This window comes from Chiroxiphia lanceolata, chromosome 19, assembly GCF_009829145.1.
Source record: "Chiroxiphia lanceolata isolate bChiLan1 chromosome 19, bChiLan1.pri, whole genome shotgun sequence".
Lineage (NCBI taxonomy): Eukaryota > Metazoa > Chordata > Aves > Passeriformes > Pipridae > Chiroxiphia > Chiroxiphia lanceolata.
In genome coordinates, this window is record NC_045655.1 from 8,921,184 (window position 1) to 8,942,536 (window position 21,353).

Sequence of the window (21,353 nt, forward strand, 5' to 3'; positions counted from 1 at the left end):
AACAAGTCTCTGAGCTCCCATGAGTTACCTTCTGCTCTGAACTGACAGAGAAAACCCATGCTTTTCCCTTTTTTCTAAATCCTGCTCCATCTTCCTCCCCAGCACAACCTTTTGCAAGTTAGTCACGACAACAGTTTTGTTTACATAACAACAGAACATGAAAATAGAGGAGCAGAAAAAAAATTTCAAGGTTAAAGAGAGGTTGCAAAGTGTTCTTTGCTAAAATCAGGTATAAATAAGGCACACTCACCCTGCTCTCTGTCAGTTCATAAATCTTCTGGCTGACATAGGTGACGTCAGGCTTTGGCTCATTGTACAGAGCTCTTCTAGAAATGTTTTTATTGGGTTTGGAGAGTCGCAAGGTGCTTCCTTCGAGCCTCACGTACACGGAGTGAGTCAACGTGGCATGGTATGTTTCTGGATCATAGTTATAAATTTCATTCATCCATCCCTAGAGAAGAAAACACTTGTTAACAGGCTTTTAAGCTGTTGGAAAACCAAGGACAGCATGCACATAAAGGTTTTAAATCTTATCCAAGCTTTTGCTGAAGTTCTTTCACTTACTGCAGGAAGAGAACGAGGCAGTAAACGCCCCAAATGAGGTGGCACCGACCTGACAGAGCACGAGATGAGGATGGTGTGTCAAGCACACAATTGTTTTGTATATGTAGCACAGGGTGCTCTCACCTCATCCCCATGAACCACGGTGGGATGTGCAGGATGCTGGGAAGAGCCACCAGGCAGGCACAGGAGGACTGTGCAGCTCCCAGCAAGCACAGACATCCTAATCACCAAGAGCCAAGGCAGAGCAAACAGTCTGTCTGCTTACAGGCAGCTCTGACATTTCAATCACCCACAATTAAGGGCTCAGTGGAAGACCACAATGGAGTTTGCTTTCATGCACCATCACTGTTGGAGATCCTTTAACATGTTGTGTAATGGCCCTGCTACAACACAGGAGTCTTACATGTGGATTAAATTCAATTAATTTCTGTGCAATGAAAGAAAGAGCAAACAAACCAGCCAGCCCTGCTGGAACAGGCCTGTAAGTGCTGGCTCTGACCACGATGTTACTCTTGTCTCTGACATCTGATTACAGAAATGCAAGGTGATAAATGGGGCAGAAGACAAACCACAATAGTCATTCAAGGGAATGACTATTTCCCTTCTCCTAACCTGCCACACAACATATTTTGATAATTGCTTCCACCTGCACATCAGAACCTTAAATTCAGCACACTCAACATTCATCAATGTCAACAGCAAGTAAAATGGCACCTTTACCAACACCTGGTTGAGCACAGTGGGGAAAGTGGGGAGAGCTGAATGAGCACCCCAGTATTCCTCAAAACAATACGTTGTAACTATCTTATGCAAAATAACCCAGAGATTACTGCCACATTTCGAATTATTAAAGTTTCCACCCACCCACAGAAATGTAAAATTTATTTGAATGCTCATTTTCTTCAGTGCCATAATTCCTTACAGCAGACAGCACACACTTTCTTAGGTGCCATAGTAACAGTGCTATCTGTGTTTTGCTTACTCCAACATCTAGCTCCAGTTTCACTACAAACCCTGAAAAACCTAGATAAATTAGCATTTCTTTTATGTTCAGGAAAGATTAAGCCATTCATCTTTGCTCAGCTCCAAAGCAGATTACCTCTTTTATTAACAGGAATCAGGGCATACTCTTTGAAGCAGCTTTATGTTTGGGTTTTTTGCTTACACTGGGTTCTATACCACTACCATACAGGAAGCAGAATGCACAAGGCAGAGGTTTCTATAAGTCACCAAGCTCTGCACAGCAGGGACGATGCATTTTTGAGCACATCCCATCTCCTTCCTAGAAATTATTAAGCCAAGACATCTTTGAGCAGACAGCAATTAATTTTCAGCCAGGAACTCCAGCTGGACTTACTGAAGCACAAGGACATCACATGAGTTGCCCAAAGCCATCACGAGCCGTTCACTCTGTGTGGAGCTGGAATATCCATATGGCCCCCAGATCTCTGGAGCAACTCCCACCTGCCCCCGGATCAGAACTCTGAGCTATTTCTAGCTCAGACACTGTGGCTGGAGCCTGCAGATGGGCAAATGCACAGATGGACGTTTGCTGCCTCAGAAGTTTATTGCCTCCTTCTGCAAGGCAGTTCAGGCAAACACCACACCAGCTGGCACAGGGAGAAAGGGCTCCTTGGAAAGTGGATCTCTGTAGGAAGCTTAGCCACGAGCCCTTTTCCTAACTCCAGTAAGCTGTGATGTTATTCAGGAGGAGGGCTGGAAACTTTGGGGTACGTGTGGTACCTGAAACTTGATGTTCCTTTAATGTCCTGCTTGACATGGAACTGGCTGGAGTTTTCCAACACATCATTCTCTCAACTGCCATGTGCCATAGTAAGGAGTAATAATCCCTCCTGCTTTTCTGATCCCTACCATGTGCCCGGGCTTTCCTCCTCAAACAAGTGGATTAGCTGTACAACCTGCCAAACTCACAATCCTCACAGCCTGTGGTGCCACCTCCCCTGCTCACTGTTCACAGCCACCCAAGAGAAGTGCAAATGTTTCTCACAGCACAACCACCACGTTATCAGCCACTGGAGAACCACACCAAGACTTTCAACAATGATTTCTGGCTGTCAAAGGTACTGAATAAAACCTAGAACCAACAGAAGATAAATACATTTACTGCCTAAACCAGCAACCTACACAGTGATTTCTGCACAAGGAGGAGACTGGCTGCTTCATGGATTTGAGGCATAGCCCAAAACCCAAGAGATACAGAAGTTTAGATTCAAATATTTAATGTTTTATTTTCAGACAACAGTCAGGATGAAAGGGAAATTGCATTACTACAAACCCTCCTTGTACGTAAAATTTTAGTTTCCTAATTTCTAAGGAAATTTCTTTTTTGTACTGGACATTCAAGCTATTTTGTTACAGAGAAACACTGCACTGCTGAGAGTGAAATGTTAATACTTCACCAAGATTCTTCACTCTGTTACTGAATCTGAAAATGTGTGGCAGCTGCAGAAATTTTATCTAACAGTGTTACAGGGGGTAATGACATCACCTGCCCTCTCATGTCAGTGATCTTCAGTTTTGTAAACTGTTTCATTTAGCTTAAAAAACATTGAGAAGGTTATCCAAGAAACCCTAAAAGTCATTCCAAAGTTCCGGTATTTCAAGAACAACTTTAGCAGAAACACCTCTGCCCCTCTTTTTGCAAAACCAAACTGCAACAAAAGATTCCCAGCCCACGGAAATCATTTTGCAATGCACCCAAACAGAGAAGTTATGTTACCATAACGTGCTAACAACAGATAAATTTCCCCCAAACTACTGAAAAAACAAAGGATTTCCTTGTGTAGGAGAGGAGTGACTGTATGATGGGTCTTTTTTGTGCTGGCGAAGTTGTTAAAATAAGAAATTCAGTAATTCAGGGAGGACAATGACCATAGTCATGTGCTGCCCTGCAGCTGCTGGGCATTTACACTGATCCTGTGATCTCCATTTATAAAGGTCAGCACTTGCTGATGGGGGGAACTGCAAAAGATCCTTAGGAAGGACCTAGAGGGTTTGGGGCACAGACCAAGTCTGCAAGGAAAAATAACTTAAAATCATTACTTAGGATATTCTCAAATACATAAATAAAAGAATCAGCAAAAGCCACTTCCACAACACAATTCCAAATCTGAATGAAAACTGTCCCTGAAGCTTCTTAGTGATTTTAACAGAAAAAAGTTCATTCTTATTAAATGATACAATCATCACTCAAATCACACTAATTCTATTAGTATCCCTCACATTACCACTATTTTACAATACTGCAATAGTGTTTTGCTTGATAAATGAGGAAAAAGGTAATGAACCTTTTGAGCTTTATTGACAGGGAATCTAAAGACAAGATCTGAGGTGGGAGAAGCAACCATCACCTTTACTGGAAAACACATTTATCTGTCAGAGGCCACTGTCGAACATGAAATCCCTTGGATGGTGCTCAGGAACAGCTGCTGATAAAAAACCTCCTCCTTCTGCAGAGCTGTGGCTCAAAAAGCTCCATTTCTCCAGCAGGCACTGCCACTGTGTTCTCCTAAAAGTTCTTTCTAATGGAAAGGGTAAATCTATCATTCCCCTTTTAGCTGTTACTTAAAACCTTTCGTATCAGCCAGCGCAACACAAGGGAATGCACACTTGAAAGGCCAAGAAGGATGTTAGGAAAGACTAATGGATTAAAGGAGAAAAAAATATGTGGGCAGAGAGGAAAAAAAAAAAAGGAAAAGGAAACCAGAGAACTGAAGACTAAGAATAAGCAGATAAGAAAACATGCAGTGAAGATGCAGGGGGTTTGTGCATTTTCTGGTTGGGGGGATGTTCTCCCCCAAACCCAAAACCATGAAGGAAGTACAGAACTCTACAGAAACACACAATAACCAGCACCACAGTCATTTATTTTTTCCCCATTGCCAAGGAACAATCTTGTGGGAGACAATAAAAATGTTCAAGTATTTCAGCAATTGCTGAGGGGAATTTTCCACTAGTTTTTGAAACTTGGGAAATGCAAACTTCTCCAACATTATTTACATGGGGGAGAATGCACACATACTTGGACAAAAATAGCCTGACAGCAGTTTGGCAGAATCCCAACTCCTTGAGCCCCATAAAGGGATCTTACTCAGAGCATTTATCATAACTGCATGACAGCAGGCCAGGCCAGAATACGAGACCAACAAGTTCTGAAGAAAACATCTTTATGCAAGAGCATCAAGTTTCATTTTCCTATGTTTGCCTGAGTTTTGCTACAGATTAAGTCTTTACCTCCTTTTCTCGGAGGATCTAAACTGTCCAGTACTCATTTTGACAGATGCAAATAGAAAATACTTGTATGAAGTGGGAATAATAACTTGCAATCTGCTAAATCACATTACATTATGTTCCACTACAATATGGGCACTGAGCTGGGTTTTAAAATCCTGAAACATTTACATACTGAAGACAGTTACTTTGAGTGTTAATGAGCACAAGATATACTTGTCAGGTCATAAAAAACATTAATCTCCATTCATACAGACTTCTCCACACTGTTCATTCCTTGCCTGCAGCCATTCTCACAAAATGTATCTCCTGGATAAAAGCATTAAAATATACAGTTTAAAGGTTCCTGACTAACAGCAACACCTCAGAGACAGCTGAACACCAGCCAATAATGAACATCAGGATCTCTACCAGCTTCCAAGCATTGAGGCAAATTTATATGCAGGGTCTCAGCACCCAACTAACCATGACAGAACTGAAAGCTTGTCAAGATTTGTCCACGTGAGCAGCAGGTAAATCAGCTGAGCAGCCAGGAGAGCCCAGTCTGCATCCACAACAGCAAATAAATAAAGACCACAACTCCTATCATTCAAGGAAAAAAGGGAACACCAAGGGAGCACGAGGGCTGGACATGCAATTGGTGCCTCTATTCAGCAAAAGTTGCATTTTGTATTACATTTCTCTAACTTTTCAGTTTACCTAAGGATACATGAGATTAGCTATCAATACACTATAGATTCTACAGCATATACCCAATACAGGCTGAATTTAAATTCCTGCAACCTTTGTGCTGTTACACAGCTGGAGATGCATCTTCAGAAAGCTCAATTTAATATTTACACAAATACTCTCCTAAGCAAGTGATATCAAGTGAAGGTTGTACCACTATCACTCTGAAATGCTTCTGGAGCACATGAGAAACCAGCAGGTGCTTTACTGCTCAGAATTCTGCAATAGGGAAAATATTAATTCATCACAGATGGAGGTTAGGAGAGGCAGGGCAGGGACAACAAGCACAAAGCCACAGAAGGAGCTGAGTGGTGGATCACAGCTGGACAGACAGCCAGACATATGAACTTGCATGATCTGAATAAGAAGTGGAGATGGGGAAGGGCAAAGAGGAGGGAGAACAAATTTTCTAAGAGCTTCATTTAAAACCCAGCTCTCAGGCACATGTTTTGCTGAGCTGTAATTCCTCCTCCCATCCTAATTAGCTCATGTTTGAGAATTCCATATGCTCTCCAACTCTCTATGCTGCACTTGAACACAACACTTCTGACTCTGCTTAGACTGAACAGACAAGACAAATTACTGCCTAGACAGTAAAATATCCCAGAAACAAAATACATCTCCCAAAATGCAGCTTCAAGAACAAATGTTCTTTTACACACTAAACTCTGACACTGCTTGCTCTCAGTAATTCACATGGATAATTTCAAATCCCTCAGCAAAACCATTTGCCCTTTTACTTTTGAAGAAATTCCATTTTCTACTAATCCTTAAAGACATTGAAATCTTATATATTCTCAGATATTAAACCATTTGTGCCCCTGCCAAAGCCACCTAACCCTAAACGACAACTCTATTTACAAACGGGGGATAATTCAGCTCATTTGCAACCCTCAGAATAAATGCAGTTTATTTCTTCTACCAAAATAATGCACACAAACACACACAAAATGCCATGATCTCACCTTCAGTATGTCAGGTTCTTTGATGTCTAGAGCTCCTGTATTCCATCGCTTTTTCATACTTTTATGAAATTTGAGATATTCATGAGTACGTGGAGTAACAAGCCAAATCACACAGACAGCTACCATAAATCCAAGGGCCATTCCAAGTATGAGTCCACTTAAGTAGCCAGGGAGAGGGATAATTAAATAAGCATAGACTAACAGTGTTAAGACATACAAAGTTTTCAACGGTGGTTTAGGCTGTTGCACATCCAGATTGTTTTCATCCTCACTACTGAGCATAGTGACAGTTTCCTCAGTCATCTCGGGATCCACCATGGTTTCAGCAGGTTTATCAGTTTTGCTTTCATCCTCTAGCAAGAGAAAGTCTCAGAATACAGTTCACAAAACTCCTCATCCTCCCTGCTCACTAGTGCAGACAACGAACATTTTTCAAGTACGAGTGAAGGTTTCGAACTCACGTCCTTTGTGCTTGAAGACTGAGAGCTTGGGGTCTCTGTGTCTTTTCCATGTTCCTCAGCAGCCTTTGACTGATCACCTTTACTCACAGAGTCACCTCCAGAGATGTCCCCTTCCGAGTCACACTCCTCCTCCTTAATGCTGTAGTTGTTATTGCTTTCCAAATGGCCATTCAAACTGGAAAGGTTTGAGAGTTCTGAAGCACTTGAAGATAAGGCTTTGGGCCTGTGGCTACTACTTTCATCACCCATTATTTTACTGAGCAGCTGAAGAGGCTCATACATTACCTCAGAAAGGCGTCTTTTAGTATCTTCAATTTTAGCCTCCATTTCAGGTACTTTAAAAAAGGAACGAGTGTCAGAGGGGGATGTTAATGGAGAGGAGGGGGCAGTTTTAGAATCACCACCTGTAGCTCGAGGTTGAGTGAACTGTTTGAACAGATGCAAGTTCAGTTTCGAGTCAGGTGGCCTGTAAGACACAGCTTCAGACTCTTGTTTAGAAGTGTCTGTAGACAGAGATTTCACCAAGGTTTTCATTAACTGTCTATGTCGCATCGGTGGGGTGGGTTCTTTGGGTTCCACATCTGTTGAAAGGGACTTGACTAACCCCTTAAAAGGCTTGGAACTAGAAATTGTGGATGACCCGGTAGATCTGGAAGGGGATGAGGATGGGGAAGACGACAGGCTGGATTTCTGTTCCACAGATCCCACCTGATACGCCACAGATGCACCTGATACGTCGACTGTGTGACATGAGTGTGACGATGGAGACAGGACTAGTGGCACTGCACTGAACACTCGGGATGCAGAAGGAGAATCCAAGAGCGTCACAGTCTCTGCAGTTGGCAGAACTGCAGGTGATGAGGACAGCAGTGATGCAGAGTTGGCCACGTTAAGCGAGGTAGCTGGACCAGAAAGGTCATGGCCGGGATGCTCAAAGCAGAGGTCTTCCTTGGCTTCAAGTGCTGTTACAATGCTTTGGTCATCTAGTTCCTCATCAAGAAACTCCTTAAACTCCTCTTCCTCCTCTTCTTCCTCCTTCCCAAATGCAGAGAAATGAATAGTGATGGTTTCTTGGGAGACAGATCGTTGGACCTGCACTTTTGGTGTTGACTGCTTTGAGGACATTTCACCAGTTTTCTCTGCATGGCTACTGTTCCGACTTGTCATTGCAGGTTCCAGAGATGTGTCAGAGTCTGTGGAGAAAATGTAGTACTATGTTAAATGCATTTTTTTCACCCTTCAAGTACCTTATTTTCAAGTGTTGAGCCAAACAGGTCAGTCAGTTGAAAATTAAAATGCTCTGGATGCTCCCATCTCACTGAATTTACAGCTGTCTGGTCAAATTATAGACTGACACTAAAGAAATTTACTGTACATTTATTTCACTGCATAAAACATATCTATATTTTAGTTAACACTTCCCTCTGCATCTGCTTAAATATATCATTTTTATTACCATTACCATCTGCAAGAGCAGATTCAAAGAAAGACAGGGAGAAAAACAGGCTTAGGACAATTGGCAGTCATGGATAGGCATGGAGAGCATTGTAGACCCTCTTAAGGTGATCTTGAAGGAAGAATGACACAATTTTAGGTAGAAAAAAAATTCAAGAAAACCCAAGCAGAAGACACTTATGCTCAGACTTACAGACCTAGGTTACTGTTTGCTACATATTTCCACATAGCACAAAATGGGAATATTAACAAGTGCCATGCTGTTAAAATTATCTCCAAGTGTTCGGAAATTACAGTTCATCTCTGAAGCACCACTTCCATATCTTCCTCACTAAATGCACTTCTGAGTTCCAGAAGCCCCATCCCACCCCACCACACTGAAATTCTTCACTCCTGACTCTCAGCTCCTTCCACAGGCAATAATTAATATTTCCTATTTCTTTCAACTAAAGCAGATTTGAAACCTCAGAGGAAGGTCTGCAACACGTAAAAATCTTCACGTGTGGGAAGCATATTATTTCAAGAATTTTACTGACCAAGAGAGTGGACTTTGCACATATTTACATGGAGAGGAAATGCCACACATTTAAACTACTGGTGACCACGCACAGAGATGGATCAGGAATTCCAGGATTAGCTCTGCCTCTCCAGCTGGGAGGCAGCACTTTATCTCCACTGCCAAGACAGCGAGTTTACCACTTCAGTAACTGAATTATTTTTCAGAAGCTGCTAAAATGCCGTAATCAAACTGTCAGGCTGAATTAATGAGAGGCCTTTGCTGACGTTTAAAGAGCAGTTCAGGAGAAGGATTATGTGGTGGTGAAGAAATGTGCACTTCACAAACAGTTGTGATATCAGATTGTATTATCCAGCAATGCTGTGCCACCTGTTCGGCATCATCACCCCACTAAAGGTTGCAGCCCTTTATACTTCCCAACAGAGCTGCTCATGTAAATGTTTTTTAGCCTGTCAGTAAAATAAGCTGGGTTAAACATTTTAAAACAGCAGAGCTCTGCTACACAGCTTATCCAGTAATGTTGGAACAGGAGGGAATATCTGCCCTCAACTTCCTACTCACTACAGTTGCCCATTTTATGGCTCCTAAACTGTTGACTAGTTTATTCCTTGTTTCTTTGAGCATTTGTGTGCTTCCCAGTCAGGTTGTATATTATGTCATATGCACATATAACTTGGTGAGTGCTGAAGTTAGTGAGAAATTTGGTCTTTCATTTCCCTGCTGGATTAGCAACCTGGGAACCACCAGCATCCAGGATCCACACTGCCTTTGGACACAGTTCCATTTCACGTTGTTCAAACTGCAAATCACCCCATTTTTTAGACAAATGCACCCAAATTTATTTTGGAGAGTGAAAAGGCTATTACTGTCCAACTCCATTTCCATTTCCCTCGTGCTGGACCATCAGCTATCACACATCTTTAATATTTTGTGCCAGTTGTGAAATTGCAATAAATAAATAAACCAAAATTTGCAAATACAAAAAAACCTACTCATCTTCCATGTCATACACTTAGGAAGAAAAAATCCCAACCCCCCCCACCAAAAAAAAAAAACACAAACCCTTGCATAGGATGCTGTTGGCATCAGCTTGACTCCTCTTCTGCCATTTGGCACTAACCATGTATCAATAATTTAGCAAAGCAGGTGAAAAATATTAACTCCCCCCTCCTAACAGCATTTCCAGTGTGGTATTTTGTATCAGCTAGAACTTGGTGGGTTTGGATGGCTCTTTAGCACACTGTGTTTGCACTGTGCAGTTAATTACCTCGTGTTTAAACACGCTGTGCTAATGCAGTGCTAATGACCTGAAACAGATGAACTTTACTTGCACACACCAAATGCACTGAAAAGAGATTGCACTGAACAAGCAAGACTTTAACATCATGATTAACTAGCTAACACAGAGAGGAAGGAAATTCTCGATTAGCCACTATTTGCCTACCCTAAGCATGTTACTATACCATGAATTATGTCTTATAAAAGCATATTTCCAACCCTTCCTGAGCACAGTTTCTGTTCTGCTGTGGAGGATTTGGGGTTTTGTTTGTTTGCTGGATTTTTCTTTTTTTTTTTTTTTTGTCCAAGTAGATGCTGAAAAGCTTTTCCAGCACAGCTCTTTCACTTTTGTTTGGTTTTGATAACAAAGATATTTCATTAGGTTCTCTAACTGCACATTTTTACTCCTTAAATCATTTTAACAGATTCACTTCTCACTGATTTCTGGCTACATTATCCTCATTTGCTGTTTCCCCTTTCTCCTACTCCTCAGCTCCTCTCCCACCTGTTTGAAGACCTGACATTCTCTCCCCATCTGAAGTTGCACAACTCCAAACCCCATCAGTACTTGCAGAAACACAGGTTTGCTTTGGTCCTTCTTTTGAAGGCCACACTGTCCCCACTTCCTCTGGCTGCCTCTTCAGGGTTTTCCTGTTGTTCATTCTGAAGATGCAAGGTATCAGTTTTATTTATGTGGCAGGCAGATCTGAATAATAATAATAATCTCAAATCCTCAGGCTTCAAATGACTCAAAACATGAACTTTTGCCTGGAAGGGAAGATGGCTGCTCAGAAAATAACTCCTTTCCCCCAAAGTGGATGCTTTTGCAGGGTGGAATGAGAGAGCTGCCAACCAACTGCTGCCATTTCCACTTGTGACCTCGAGGCACTGCATCCCCATCACCCACAGCACAGCAGTTCAGAATCCTCACCTACAGGCAGTGCTTCCAAAGCTACAGCAGCAAACAGTGAACCAGGCAAACAGGGTACACAGCTGCCTGGGAACAGAAAATATTCCTTGCCCAGCCCTTTCCTGAGGATGTGTTTTTACCCAGGGGACAACATGTCTCCAACACTCTGGGAAGCACCTGGAGACCAACAGGGACACCCAGTGTGGGTCAGGCCATGGCACCTTCTCTGAGTGTCACTCCAGTAACATGTGCAATCAACTACAGCAGGAATGACTAATTGGGAGTGTTTACAGGAAGAGCTGAGCACCCAGCAGTCTGTCCTTCTGCCCAACTTCTCCTGAACTGGCAAACCCTGCAGTGGACAAACACACACCCCACCCTTCAGCTGAGCCCCAGAAACCACCCAGTGCACTGAAGGGCCTCTTTCAGACAATTATACATTCAACTTTATAGATGGAGCACAGCAATTATTTTCACATTAACAATTTAGAAAGTGATTCAGCCAACACTGAGCAGCAAACTAGGAACTAACTTCAAAGGTCAGAGTTGCATCCACCACGCTTGTTCTACCCACAGTTCAATCTGGCCACATTTACTAATTAAGGTATATTCAGCAGAGCAATTCAATGCCTTTCATAATCATTCAGTTGGAGAAACAGCCCAGATTGGGTAACTAAATTCACATGCACTGCACCAGCCAACTGTTCTAATCACATTGCTATTACTTATTGCAACATCTACATGAGGGGGAAAGGGTACAGGGCACACTGCATTACCAAAATGCTTTCACAAAAATGGCCAGCAGGGTTCAACACTTGTATTTTCCCTGCTGGTTGCTACTAAACACAGACCAAAAAAATGTGTTTTCCGCAAAACAGAAATTCCTTTCCTCCTAAGTAAAGGAAAAGCTTTACAGGTTCTTAAACTGCTCTGTAATACTTTCCCCTCTATCTGCCAGTTGTGCCAGAAGAACAATCCCTAAATGCTGTTCAGGAAACCACTAATTTGATTATTGGTAATGCCACAATGTGATGTCATGCTAAATCTTTCCTGGATTGGAAACACCTGCACAGGCCAACACGTTCTGAAATCCATATTTGCTCCCAGAAATTCTAGATTCCACTTGATTTACCAGAGACTCAACCAGTATCTTCCTTCCAACACCGAGATATGTGGGAGAACTGTTGCAATTCTTTATACCTATTTAAAATAAGTAACAGAGCTCTCAGTAGCAGACAAAAATCCTTCTCTTGAAAGAGCTAGAAGGCTTCATTTCAGGTCCTTCAAAACCAAGCCCAGCACTAGTGAGAAGCACTCCTTTGCCACAGAAACAGTCTAGAAAGCCAATTCCCATCTAGCCCAGAAGCCCTTCCTGAAGCAGAGATCACAGCTGCTGGGACATTACCTGCCACATGAATTTCATCTCCTCCAGCAGATCTATACCATAAAAGACAAAAAAAAAGGATACAAACCCCCAAATTCAACATTCTTTCCTACCTCCATTCAAATTTCTAATTACAACCCATTAAATTCCCTTGGCATCTCCATGAGTTAATGTATTCCATGGTTAACATCCATTGTTCCTTTTACATCCATTAGTCATTACTTTTAGATGAACTACAGAGCCAGGGTTGGTAATTACAGTCACACAGTAGCCCTGGGATCCCTCGTGTCAGGGATCCAGTTACCCAGCCTGGAGCAAGCCCAGACTTTAAACCTCACTCTCCATCAGGAAGAAGGAAGTTTTGCTTCACCTTTCAAGTTCATGCAACTAGATTTGAGATGGGGGTGGGGGAAGAGGAACAAAACCCCAATAAAGCCTGTTTTAAATCCAAGGGCAAATGAAAAAGTTGGTATCAATATCAAAAAGTATTAAAAGAAAGGATTATATTATGCATACACAGCACACATCTCTTAAGAGAGGTAAGCCAGGTTATCACAACTAAGATGGTTAAGACCTAAAACATCTCCAGCAGGAATTCTCTGAGCTTCACTAAAAAAAAAAAAACCAAACATTTTTTTGTAAATGCTTTTAAGTTCAGAACAATTTCAATTAAATAACCAGCATTTAAGTTATACTTAAAAGAAGAATCTTAAGCAAGATTCTGGAGTCTTCTCAAGGAGATGATACTTTTAATGAGAACTATAAACCTATCAAAGGGACAAATAAGTGTCGGTTTAAGTCCAGGACAGAAAGGTCAAGGAAAATTGCAATGGTAAATAAGGAGTCTTCAAAATAAGGTCCCAAATACAAGCTTGTATTTACAACACTTCAAAAATAAACAAATAAAAAGTGTTTAATGTCAGCTAAGCGAGTCTATTCTACTTTAACATTTTCCCCAAAGACCTGAGAAAGGTCAGCCACCACATTAGTTTCTCTGCCTTTACTGATAAAAGAATAATTATTATGCTTTCCTATTCTCCTTCATGACACTCACACCAAAAACTTTAAAAGCAGCACTACGGTCTAATTTTGACAAACATAAAAAGCTGAGCAGTTAAAGGCTGACTAGAAACTCAGAAAAATCTAATTTCTTCTTATTTCATGACTTTCTGCAGGCTGAAGTGCAGCAGTGTTTGTAAGGAATGAACACATCCCCTAAGAGAAGAAATAAAAGAAGTTTTTAAGCAAAGCTCTGCTCTTTGGAGGAGATTCAAACAGCACCAGAGTGTAATTATATTAAAGAACATTTACTCCCAGTTGGTACAATGAGAACAAATAAAAATTCTGGTACGTGATACTTTCTCCATTCACGTGTTCTCCTCCTATGAACTCCATTGTTTCTTTATCATTTGTAATTGCAAGCAACAAGTAGAATCTTTTCCTTCCAAAACATTTAACACTGAACAGTTCAAAGGGACCTTTTACTAATTCCCAGAACAAATCAAAAGAGTAACAAAACCACCACCAAACCCCTCCACTCCCCCTTCATCACAGCTTTTGGAGATTTAGTCATTTCCTTTATCATATATTGCTGTCTTTAAAATGTGCACTCAAATACATATTTTCCCATTTGCTGCCATCAAATTATCCCAAAAACCCCCTAATTTGGCCATGAGTGAGAAGAGAAACGCCCCAGAAAAAGAAAGATTTACAGGCCTAGATGTGAAATTCCTGCAGCAAGGGAGTCAGGAACAGACACATTAAAACCAGAGCAATCAGAGGTAAACTTCTGTCCCAGCCTAAAGCCAGCTTTTCCCACTTTTCTTTTCCAAAACTGCTGTACTGCCTGGCCAAAGCACTTGCTTCAGAATCATCCTTGCATGCCAAAGGTGAGCTAAAAAACCCCAAAAATTAAAAACCCCAATAGTCTTAATGAGCAATAAATATACAACTGGTGGGTTTGTTCACTTCTAAAAGGGAGAAAAGACTAAAGCAGAATCTTCTGGTGCTGCAGAAGTTGTGCATCTCAAGAGAAGATGTTTTATTTCTGTAATAATAAACCATGAAAAGCCTACACATAAAAAGTTACATCTTGTGGAAAGGATAAATGGTGAGGTAGAACATAAAACTGTGCAGAATTGTAACTCCCTCTTATCTCAGTGGGGGGAAAAAAAATCAACTCCTCATTAATTTGATAAAAGCTTATCTAAAACCTCCCTGGATTAGTCCACAGCTGAAAACGTTGCCCACATCTCCAAATAAATGAAAGGTCACTATAAAATCTTCAGGGGAAATTCTGATCGAGTGACTTACAGAAAAACATGTTCCCAAAATGAAGCCAAATAAGCTGCCCTGAATCCCAAATTAAAAAGGGCTCAGTAGAGTTCCCTTGCAGGCTAATTTTTCCCAGCAATGCAAATGCACATCAATAGGTAAAAGTGCCCACAGGTAACAAAGAGCATTCAAGGACCTCTTTTGACATTTAAAGCTCATTTCATCAACAAAAAAACTCAGTCAATATTCACAGCACCTGCAAAGTTAATAAAGTTAAAACAACCATCACATGAAAACAGTAGAAAAGGTACTACAAATAAACAGGCTTGTCCACATGAGATACACAGAGCACCAATTAGTACCTCAAATTCTGGGTCCTCGTGTAAAATGTAGTTATGAAAGATCATTTAAAAAGGAACAGAATCTACAGATTTACAAAATACCCCACGGGTATCTAAAGAAGTATTTTTTTTTCCCAGAGGATTTTTAATGATTGATCAAATCTCTCATTTCTGATGCACAACCTTCATTTTAATTTCATGTTCTGCAGAGGATTAGCAGGCAAGGTGCTTTATGGCTTTCTAACCTGCCAGGATAAAACATGGGACACAATCAAGGGTTCTTTAGGTCTCAAGAGATGTTTTCAAAATTAGAGGATATTCTCTGCTATTACTAAACAGGACTAAAGCATTTAATACTCGGTCCAAGCACACCCCTAAGCAGCAAGGTAATATCTCTTCAAATAAAATAAATTAGAAAAATTTCAACTTTTGGCTCCCCAAGCAGTTGGCACAAAACAAGATAAGAACAACTAATCAAAGCAAGGCTATTTTCAGAAAGCTTAAATTGTCCTGGGGAAGGAGGAGAGCTACATTCAATCTAAATAGCAAAGTATTCCTACCTAACTATAGAGGCAGTTGTACTTAACACATGAAAACTCATTATCCTACGGCATCTGAAGATACACAGCAAACTGCAACTATTAACACAGAAAATTTCTGTTAGAGGGCACCTTATTATATTGATTTACTTCCTTGCACCTCATCTACCTAAGGAAAAATGTCTGATAAATGCAGAAATTGCATTTAGAAAGACCAGGAGTTTTCAGAAGCTTCTGCAAGCACAATCCCCAGAGGGTCCAGAAAATAGAAAATCTTAGGAAAAGGTCAGTAAACAGAACTTCATAACATGCAAGTCTTTTCAGAGTTGCTATGAAGTTTGAGAAGTGGTGGGACAAAAGCAATTGAAGCCAAAAGTCAGACTGTTCTGCAAAGTTCCCTCAAAAATATTGCTCCCAGCACTTGAGAGAGGCAGTCCTGCCCAAGCTCCATGCCAGGCACTGAGTGGTCTTGCCTGCCACTGGATTCCATGAAAAATTAATGCAGAAAGGTATTACCAGCATTTCATGCTACCTGGCAACTGCAAAGGCAAGAAACACAAACTGGCACCACACGAACAACAACAAAAAAAAAGCTCTCTGTGATCTAATTTTGGAAGGAAATGGACTGGAATTCCAGAGTTCTCTGAAAGCCCTGAGCAGGTAATCATGTTATTCTGAGTTTCAGGATTGTAAGGAGGGCGAGGAAAATTTTGCTTTAACTTTTCCCACTGAAGAGCAATGTTTACACAGCACTTGGGACAAGATCATACAAAGCCACTGACTTCTTAAAACAGCAACAGCAAGGACTGAGAACCACAATAAAGCAGCTCAAGAATCACACATCCTATTCTAGCAAGAACTGTGCAGAGATCATAAACTACTAATGGCAGCTTCTATGCTTAAAATGCTTTTAACTTTCAATTCATAGAAGGATCCATAGAAAGTTAACAAAATGTAAAGCAAACTGAAGAATCCTTGTCCTAAGAATAGCAGGAAAATAAAATGTCAAACCAAGAACTGGCAAGTACCAGTCATCTCTCTCTGCCTGAGGCAGCACTCACCTCATTCAGATTTATGTTCACCTCCAAGACCTAGAAACTGAAATGCAGAAGTTCAGCAGCTCTGTAGGAGGACAAAGTGCAGTGATGAGGGCAGGAGAACATCCAAAATACCCAAATGGAACTCAGATGGCCCCAAACAACCTGAATTTTTACCACTCAGAGGTAAATTTTACCACTCAGAGGACAGAGGGTTTTGTTTATTAAAAGAAAAAACCAAACACACAACACAGAAACACTGACAACCCTCAGTGAGCAGAGATATGAAGTGAGGCTCAAATAAAAACATTAGGACAGACAACCCAGACTTTCCCAGCATCCCAACTGACTGCCATGACATAAAGGGGGTTTTTCAGCTTGTCAAAAGCTTCTAGAGCCTTGCAACTGTTATATGCATTTCAGTATTGTCTCTTAAAAGATTAATTTTGAATTACAGGCTGATTTAAGCATAGTCCAGAAATACTGGACTATGAGACAGCCAGACACAAAAACACCCACTCAAGTGCACAGGGTTGAAGCAACCATAAAATTCCTATTTATTCTATTACAGTACATTCACATATTTACAAAATCCATAAAAGTGTTAAGGCAAAAAAAGAAGTATGTGGCAAAAACATCCACACGTGTTCTCATTTAAATATATTTTCTTATTTTTCACACAGTATTTATAGCTTCAAACACTTCAGGATGTAAAGTTATTAATTGACAGACGTTGGCAAGAATATTCCCTGGACTTTGTTATCCAGAACATGAAAGAGGTCCCTGCCACAAACAGTCCTGACATCAAAGCCACCAGCTCGATCTGCATCCCCTGTTTCTTGCATTAGACATGAAGAGAGCAGTAGTTAATGAATTAGTTTAATACATTAAAGCTTTCTGATGGTTGGGTTTTGGGCTGTGTGTTGGTTGTTTTAGGAGCAATGGAGGGAACTCCTATTTCTAACAGCTGTGATCCATTTTAATTGCAACATCTGATGGGTCAATGACAGATTCCCTGACCTGAACAGCTGCTTTACAGGCCTGACTCCATTGAAACCAACTGAGTCAGAAACGATGAGCACCTCCCACAACAGATCTTTTTATTCCTAATTGCTAAGAAACCATGGGAGGTAGATACATGAAAGAAAAACAGCTTTGCTGACACTCTTAATTGAAATGATCATTTCACATAAATGGAGATACAAAGACATCATATTGCTCATAAAGAAGGATAAAAGCACTACGGTGCGATGGCAAAGTGAGGTCCTTGTGCACCTTGAAGAACTTTATTTCACACACTTAAGCAACAAGAATATGAGAGGATCCTTCCTACTCTGTTTTTCTCTCTCCAAATGTGGGTAGTGATAACATGCCTAGAAAGATAATTACTCATGTGAATACTCAAAAAAAAGTAAACAAAATAAGATTGGGAAGAACACAAACAGAGCTCTCCTCTTTTCTCAGCAGCATGGACCTACCCCAACATGGTCTTTCACTGTGTGATCAGGCCACCAATGGGAAATTAAGGGGAAACAAATTGTCCTTGAAATGTTTAAATTCATTAAGAGTTTTCTGAACTTTTCAGCATTCCTTGAACGGTGTTCTCACCCACTGCTCATTTTCTCTCAACTCAGAAAACAATTATTTGTTCCTCTATAATTCACTCATAGCATGCAGACACAGGTCTTTAACCTCGTGGAATGCAGACCTCAGGCAGAGCAGTAAAATGGACATCTGCAAACGAAATAATTCCTCCAGGTCTCTATTTCAGAAGCACATACTACATTCTGACCAGCTACACATGGAGCTGTAAAACACACACACGGATCTCACTTCTGCAAACATTAAATCAACTCAGTTGCCTCCAGAAATTTCATCTGACAATCCCACAGGCTGAAAAGTAAAAGGTCAAAAGGTGGGTGTCTTGTGGGAACACACACCAAAACTCACCAGTTGCCAGCTGAATTCATAGTGCAATATGAAGAAAAGAGCTTAAAAAAATTTAATGAATTTTTAAGAATCCCAGTTCTACTTTCCATTCAAGCAGTATCATTGCAAGTTCTACACTGGCAGTCTTTGAAGTTATTTCCCTGTAAAAAAATGGCTAAAGTCTTCCCTTTCTCATCCTGTACTTGCTATTCAGTAACCAGGTATTATCAGTGTAATGTTTGTCCAGCAACCACCTTCAGCACCATAAAAGTTTCTGCTATTGCACTCAGAAATAATGCCTACAGTCTCAAGTACTCGATAAAATAGGTAAGAGTGAATGCAAAAATGGTTACTTTTTGTGCACACACATGCACAGAAAGAGAAGTGTCACTAAAGCAGCTTCAAGGAAATGAATTTTAGGGCATCAATTTTAAGGTCTTGGTTTGCTGGGAGATAAAAGAACAGCAAAAGCCACCAGATGGATTCAAAAGGGCAAAGGGAAATAAGTGTCTTTGAGCCATATCCTGCCTCCTTCAATTACAGCATGATGCAGGCAAGGCTCATTTCAGGCACAGGGCAGCGTTCCTATATACATGCTTCATTAATCCACCAGGCATTTGTTTATCAAAGGGAGTCAAGCTCTGAATTGCAAACACTGTGAGCAGGTTTGTGAGTACCTCATCCTCACCTGTTCATTGTCAGGGTGGGGGTGTTTCAACGAGGCTTTTCATTGCTGAGGTCAGGGCAGAGGAGGCAGCTCCGGGTGTCTTCCAGGATAAGGTGACAAACCAGTGATGACCAAAGGGTGAGGAAGCTGCTCCCATCCCTAAGGAGCTGCCTCTGCCCTGCTATGTACAATGAAGGCTTTAGAGACAACACTGGCAACTCTTTGGGGGAAACTGAAATAAAGAGTGCAAGTGGAAATCCAGATATGGATGGAAATCTTTCCACCTCACACTTGTCACCACCCCCTCCCCCCGAGCCAAACTCCTCTCTGTTCCACTGAGGAACAGCTCCACAGCTCTCAGAAGTTCTCCAGGAAGGAGTGAGAAGTGTGATCCTCACAGACAATGCCTTCTTCAACAGCCTGAGATCTGCACAGACCACACAAATCAGCACTGATTTGGTCTGGGGTATTGGAGGAGGCTCAAAAAGCCACTGTTTGCACCTCACCCATTCTGTGAGTAGAAAAATTTCAACAAGACAGTCAACCCACAGCAGGTTTCATTGGTAAATGCACTGCTTAGGGCAGCTGAATGGAAGAAGCAGGTTTAAAAAACTACATCCAGAGAAAGTCAAGCACTAGAACAACTCATTGGGCAGCACCACGATTTACTCATTTTTATCATTTTAATTGTGAAGTTTTAGCTTGACTTGATAGGAAGAATAATAAATATCTAGTTAGAATTTTTTTAAAGCTGATCAATAAAAATGAGACTGGAAGGTTGTCCCAACTCATCAGAAAAGCAAGGGTTCATACAACCTGTTCAATACTCAAAACCAATTGCCAATCCACATCTCAAAGCTGCATGACAAAAATGGAGATCCACACAGTCAAATGTTTATAATCTTAAACACAATACATCTCTAAATGCACCTTTTCAGACACTCAAGAGTTTTCTGGAACTGGTAGGCACTGCTCTTCAGCTTGCCTGCAACCTCTCAGCAGTGTTAAGGCTTCTGGGAAAACTCAGCCTGTTGTCATAAAGGGAATGATAACAGGGAATAAAGGGAATTACAAAACAGGAGATAGTTTGTATGCACAGCTGTTCCTTTCTCCATCCACATCTCTTGTTATTCACTAAAAATAACATATAAAGAGGAGAAATTTTTTTCTTTCTCTTTTATAAAAATACTTCTGTAAAGTTGTCACGCATTAGCTCAGGTTTATTAAAGCCCTGGCAAAGCCTTTATTATTAACCAGCACATTTTTGAGCTGACAGACATTTAGGATTATCTCACCCTTAGCTCTTTCCCCTTCTCCCTGTTCCTTTGTTTAACACTTCGAGTCAAGTTGAAAAGGAAGAAGTGTGAAAGCGATTAGACAAAAAGAACTGCTACTGAGAAGGTCTTGCAAAGATAAACCTTATCAAACCTCACAGCAGCTACAAACAGGGCAAGAATCGTAGGGATCACTTTAATTTACCACCAAAGTACATTTATTAATGTGACCAACCCCAAGCCTTACACAAGAGTATTAGGAAAGAAAGTGGAGCCCCTCCAGGCACGATGGATACATATTAAGCAAGAATGGAAATGCCTGGCTTGGAAGGCATCCAGAGCAGAAATCACCTTCCATGGGCACTCTGGGGCAGGGAGACGGGAACAAGAAGTGGGAGGTGACGTCGGGAAGGGGTATGGGAATGCTCTGCAATGTTCTGCTGTTATCACTCTCGGTCTCAGCCAGAGGAACTCTGGGGTCCTGGCAGAGCCCACACCAGGCAGGTTTTGGATACTCCCAAGTTTCAGAAGTGAAGGAAACAGAACATTCTGCAGCTCAAAGTGCCAAACTCGGACAACTTTCCCTGTCTGCTCTTGGTGTCACATGTCCAGTGACATTCCCTTACCCAGCTCCCAAACACACCTGTGGGAGCAGGACCATCTCCCTTCCCTCACACAACACTCATTCTTTGAGTCTGTCTGGACATTTTTCTTTCCTCAGCCTTAATCTTGACTTCCAGTGAAACAAAACCATTTTTACAGCTATGTAATTTCTGAT

At 41.1% G+C, this 21,353-nt stretch overlaps 1 protein-coding gene across 1 annotated transcript in view; it reads right to left on the minus strand.

Annotated features, from left to right (window-relative positions):
• TEX2 (testis expressed 2) overlaps positions 1–21,353 on the minus strand; it is a 43,372-nt gene that overhangs the window by 18,436 nt on the left and 3,583 nt on the right. Inside the window, 3 exon segments of the mRNA XM_032706874.1 lie at positions 251–451; positions 6,510–6,868; positions 6,871–8,163. Of these exon segments, the coding sequence (XP_032562765.1) occupies positions 251–451; positions 6,510–6,868; positions 6,871–8,137 (1,827 nt within the window). The 5' untranslated portion in view covers positions 8,138–8,163.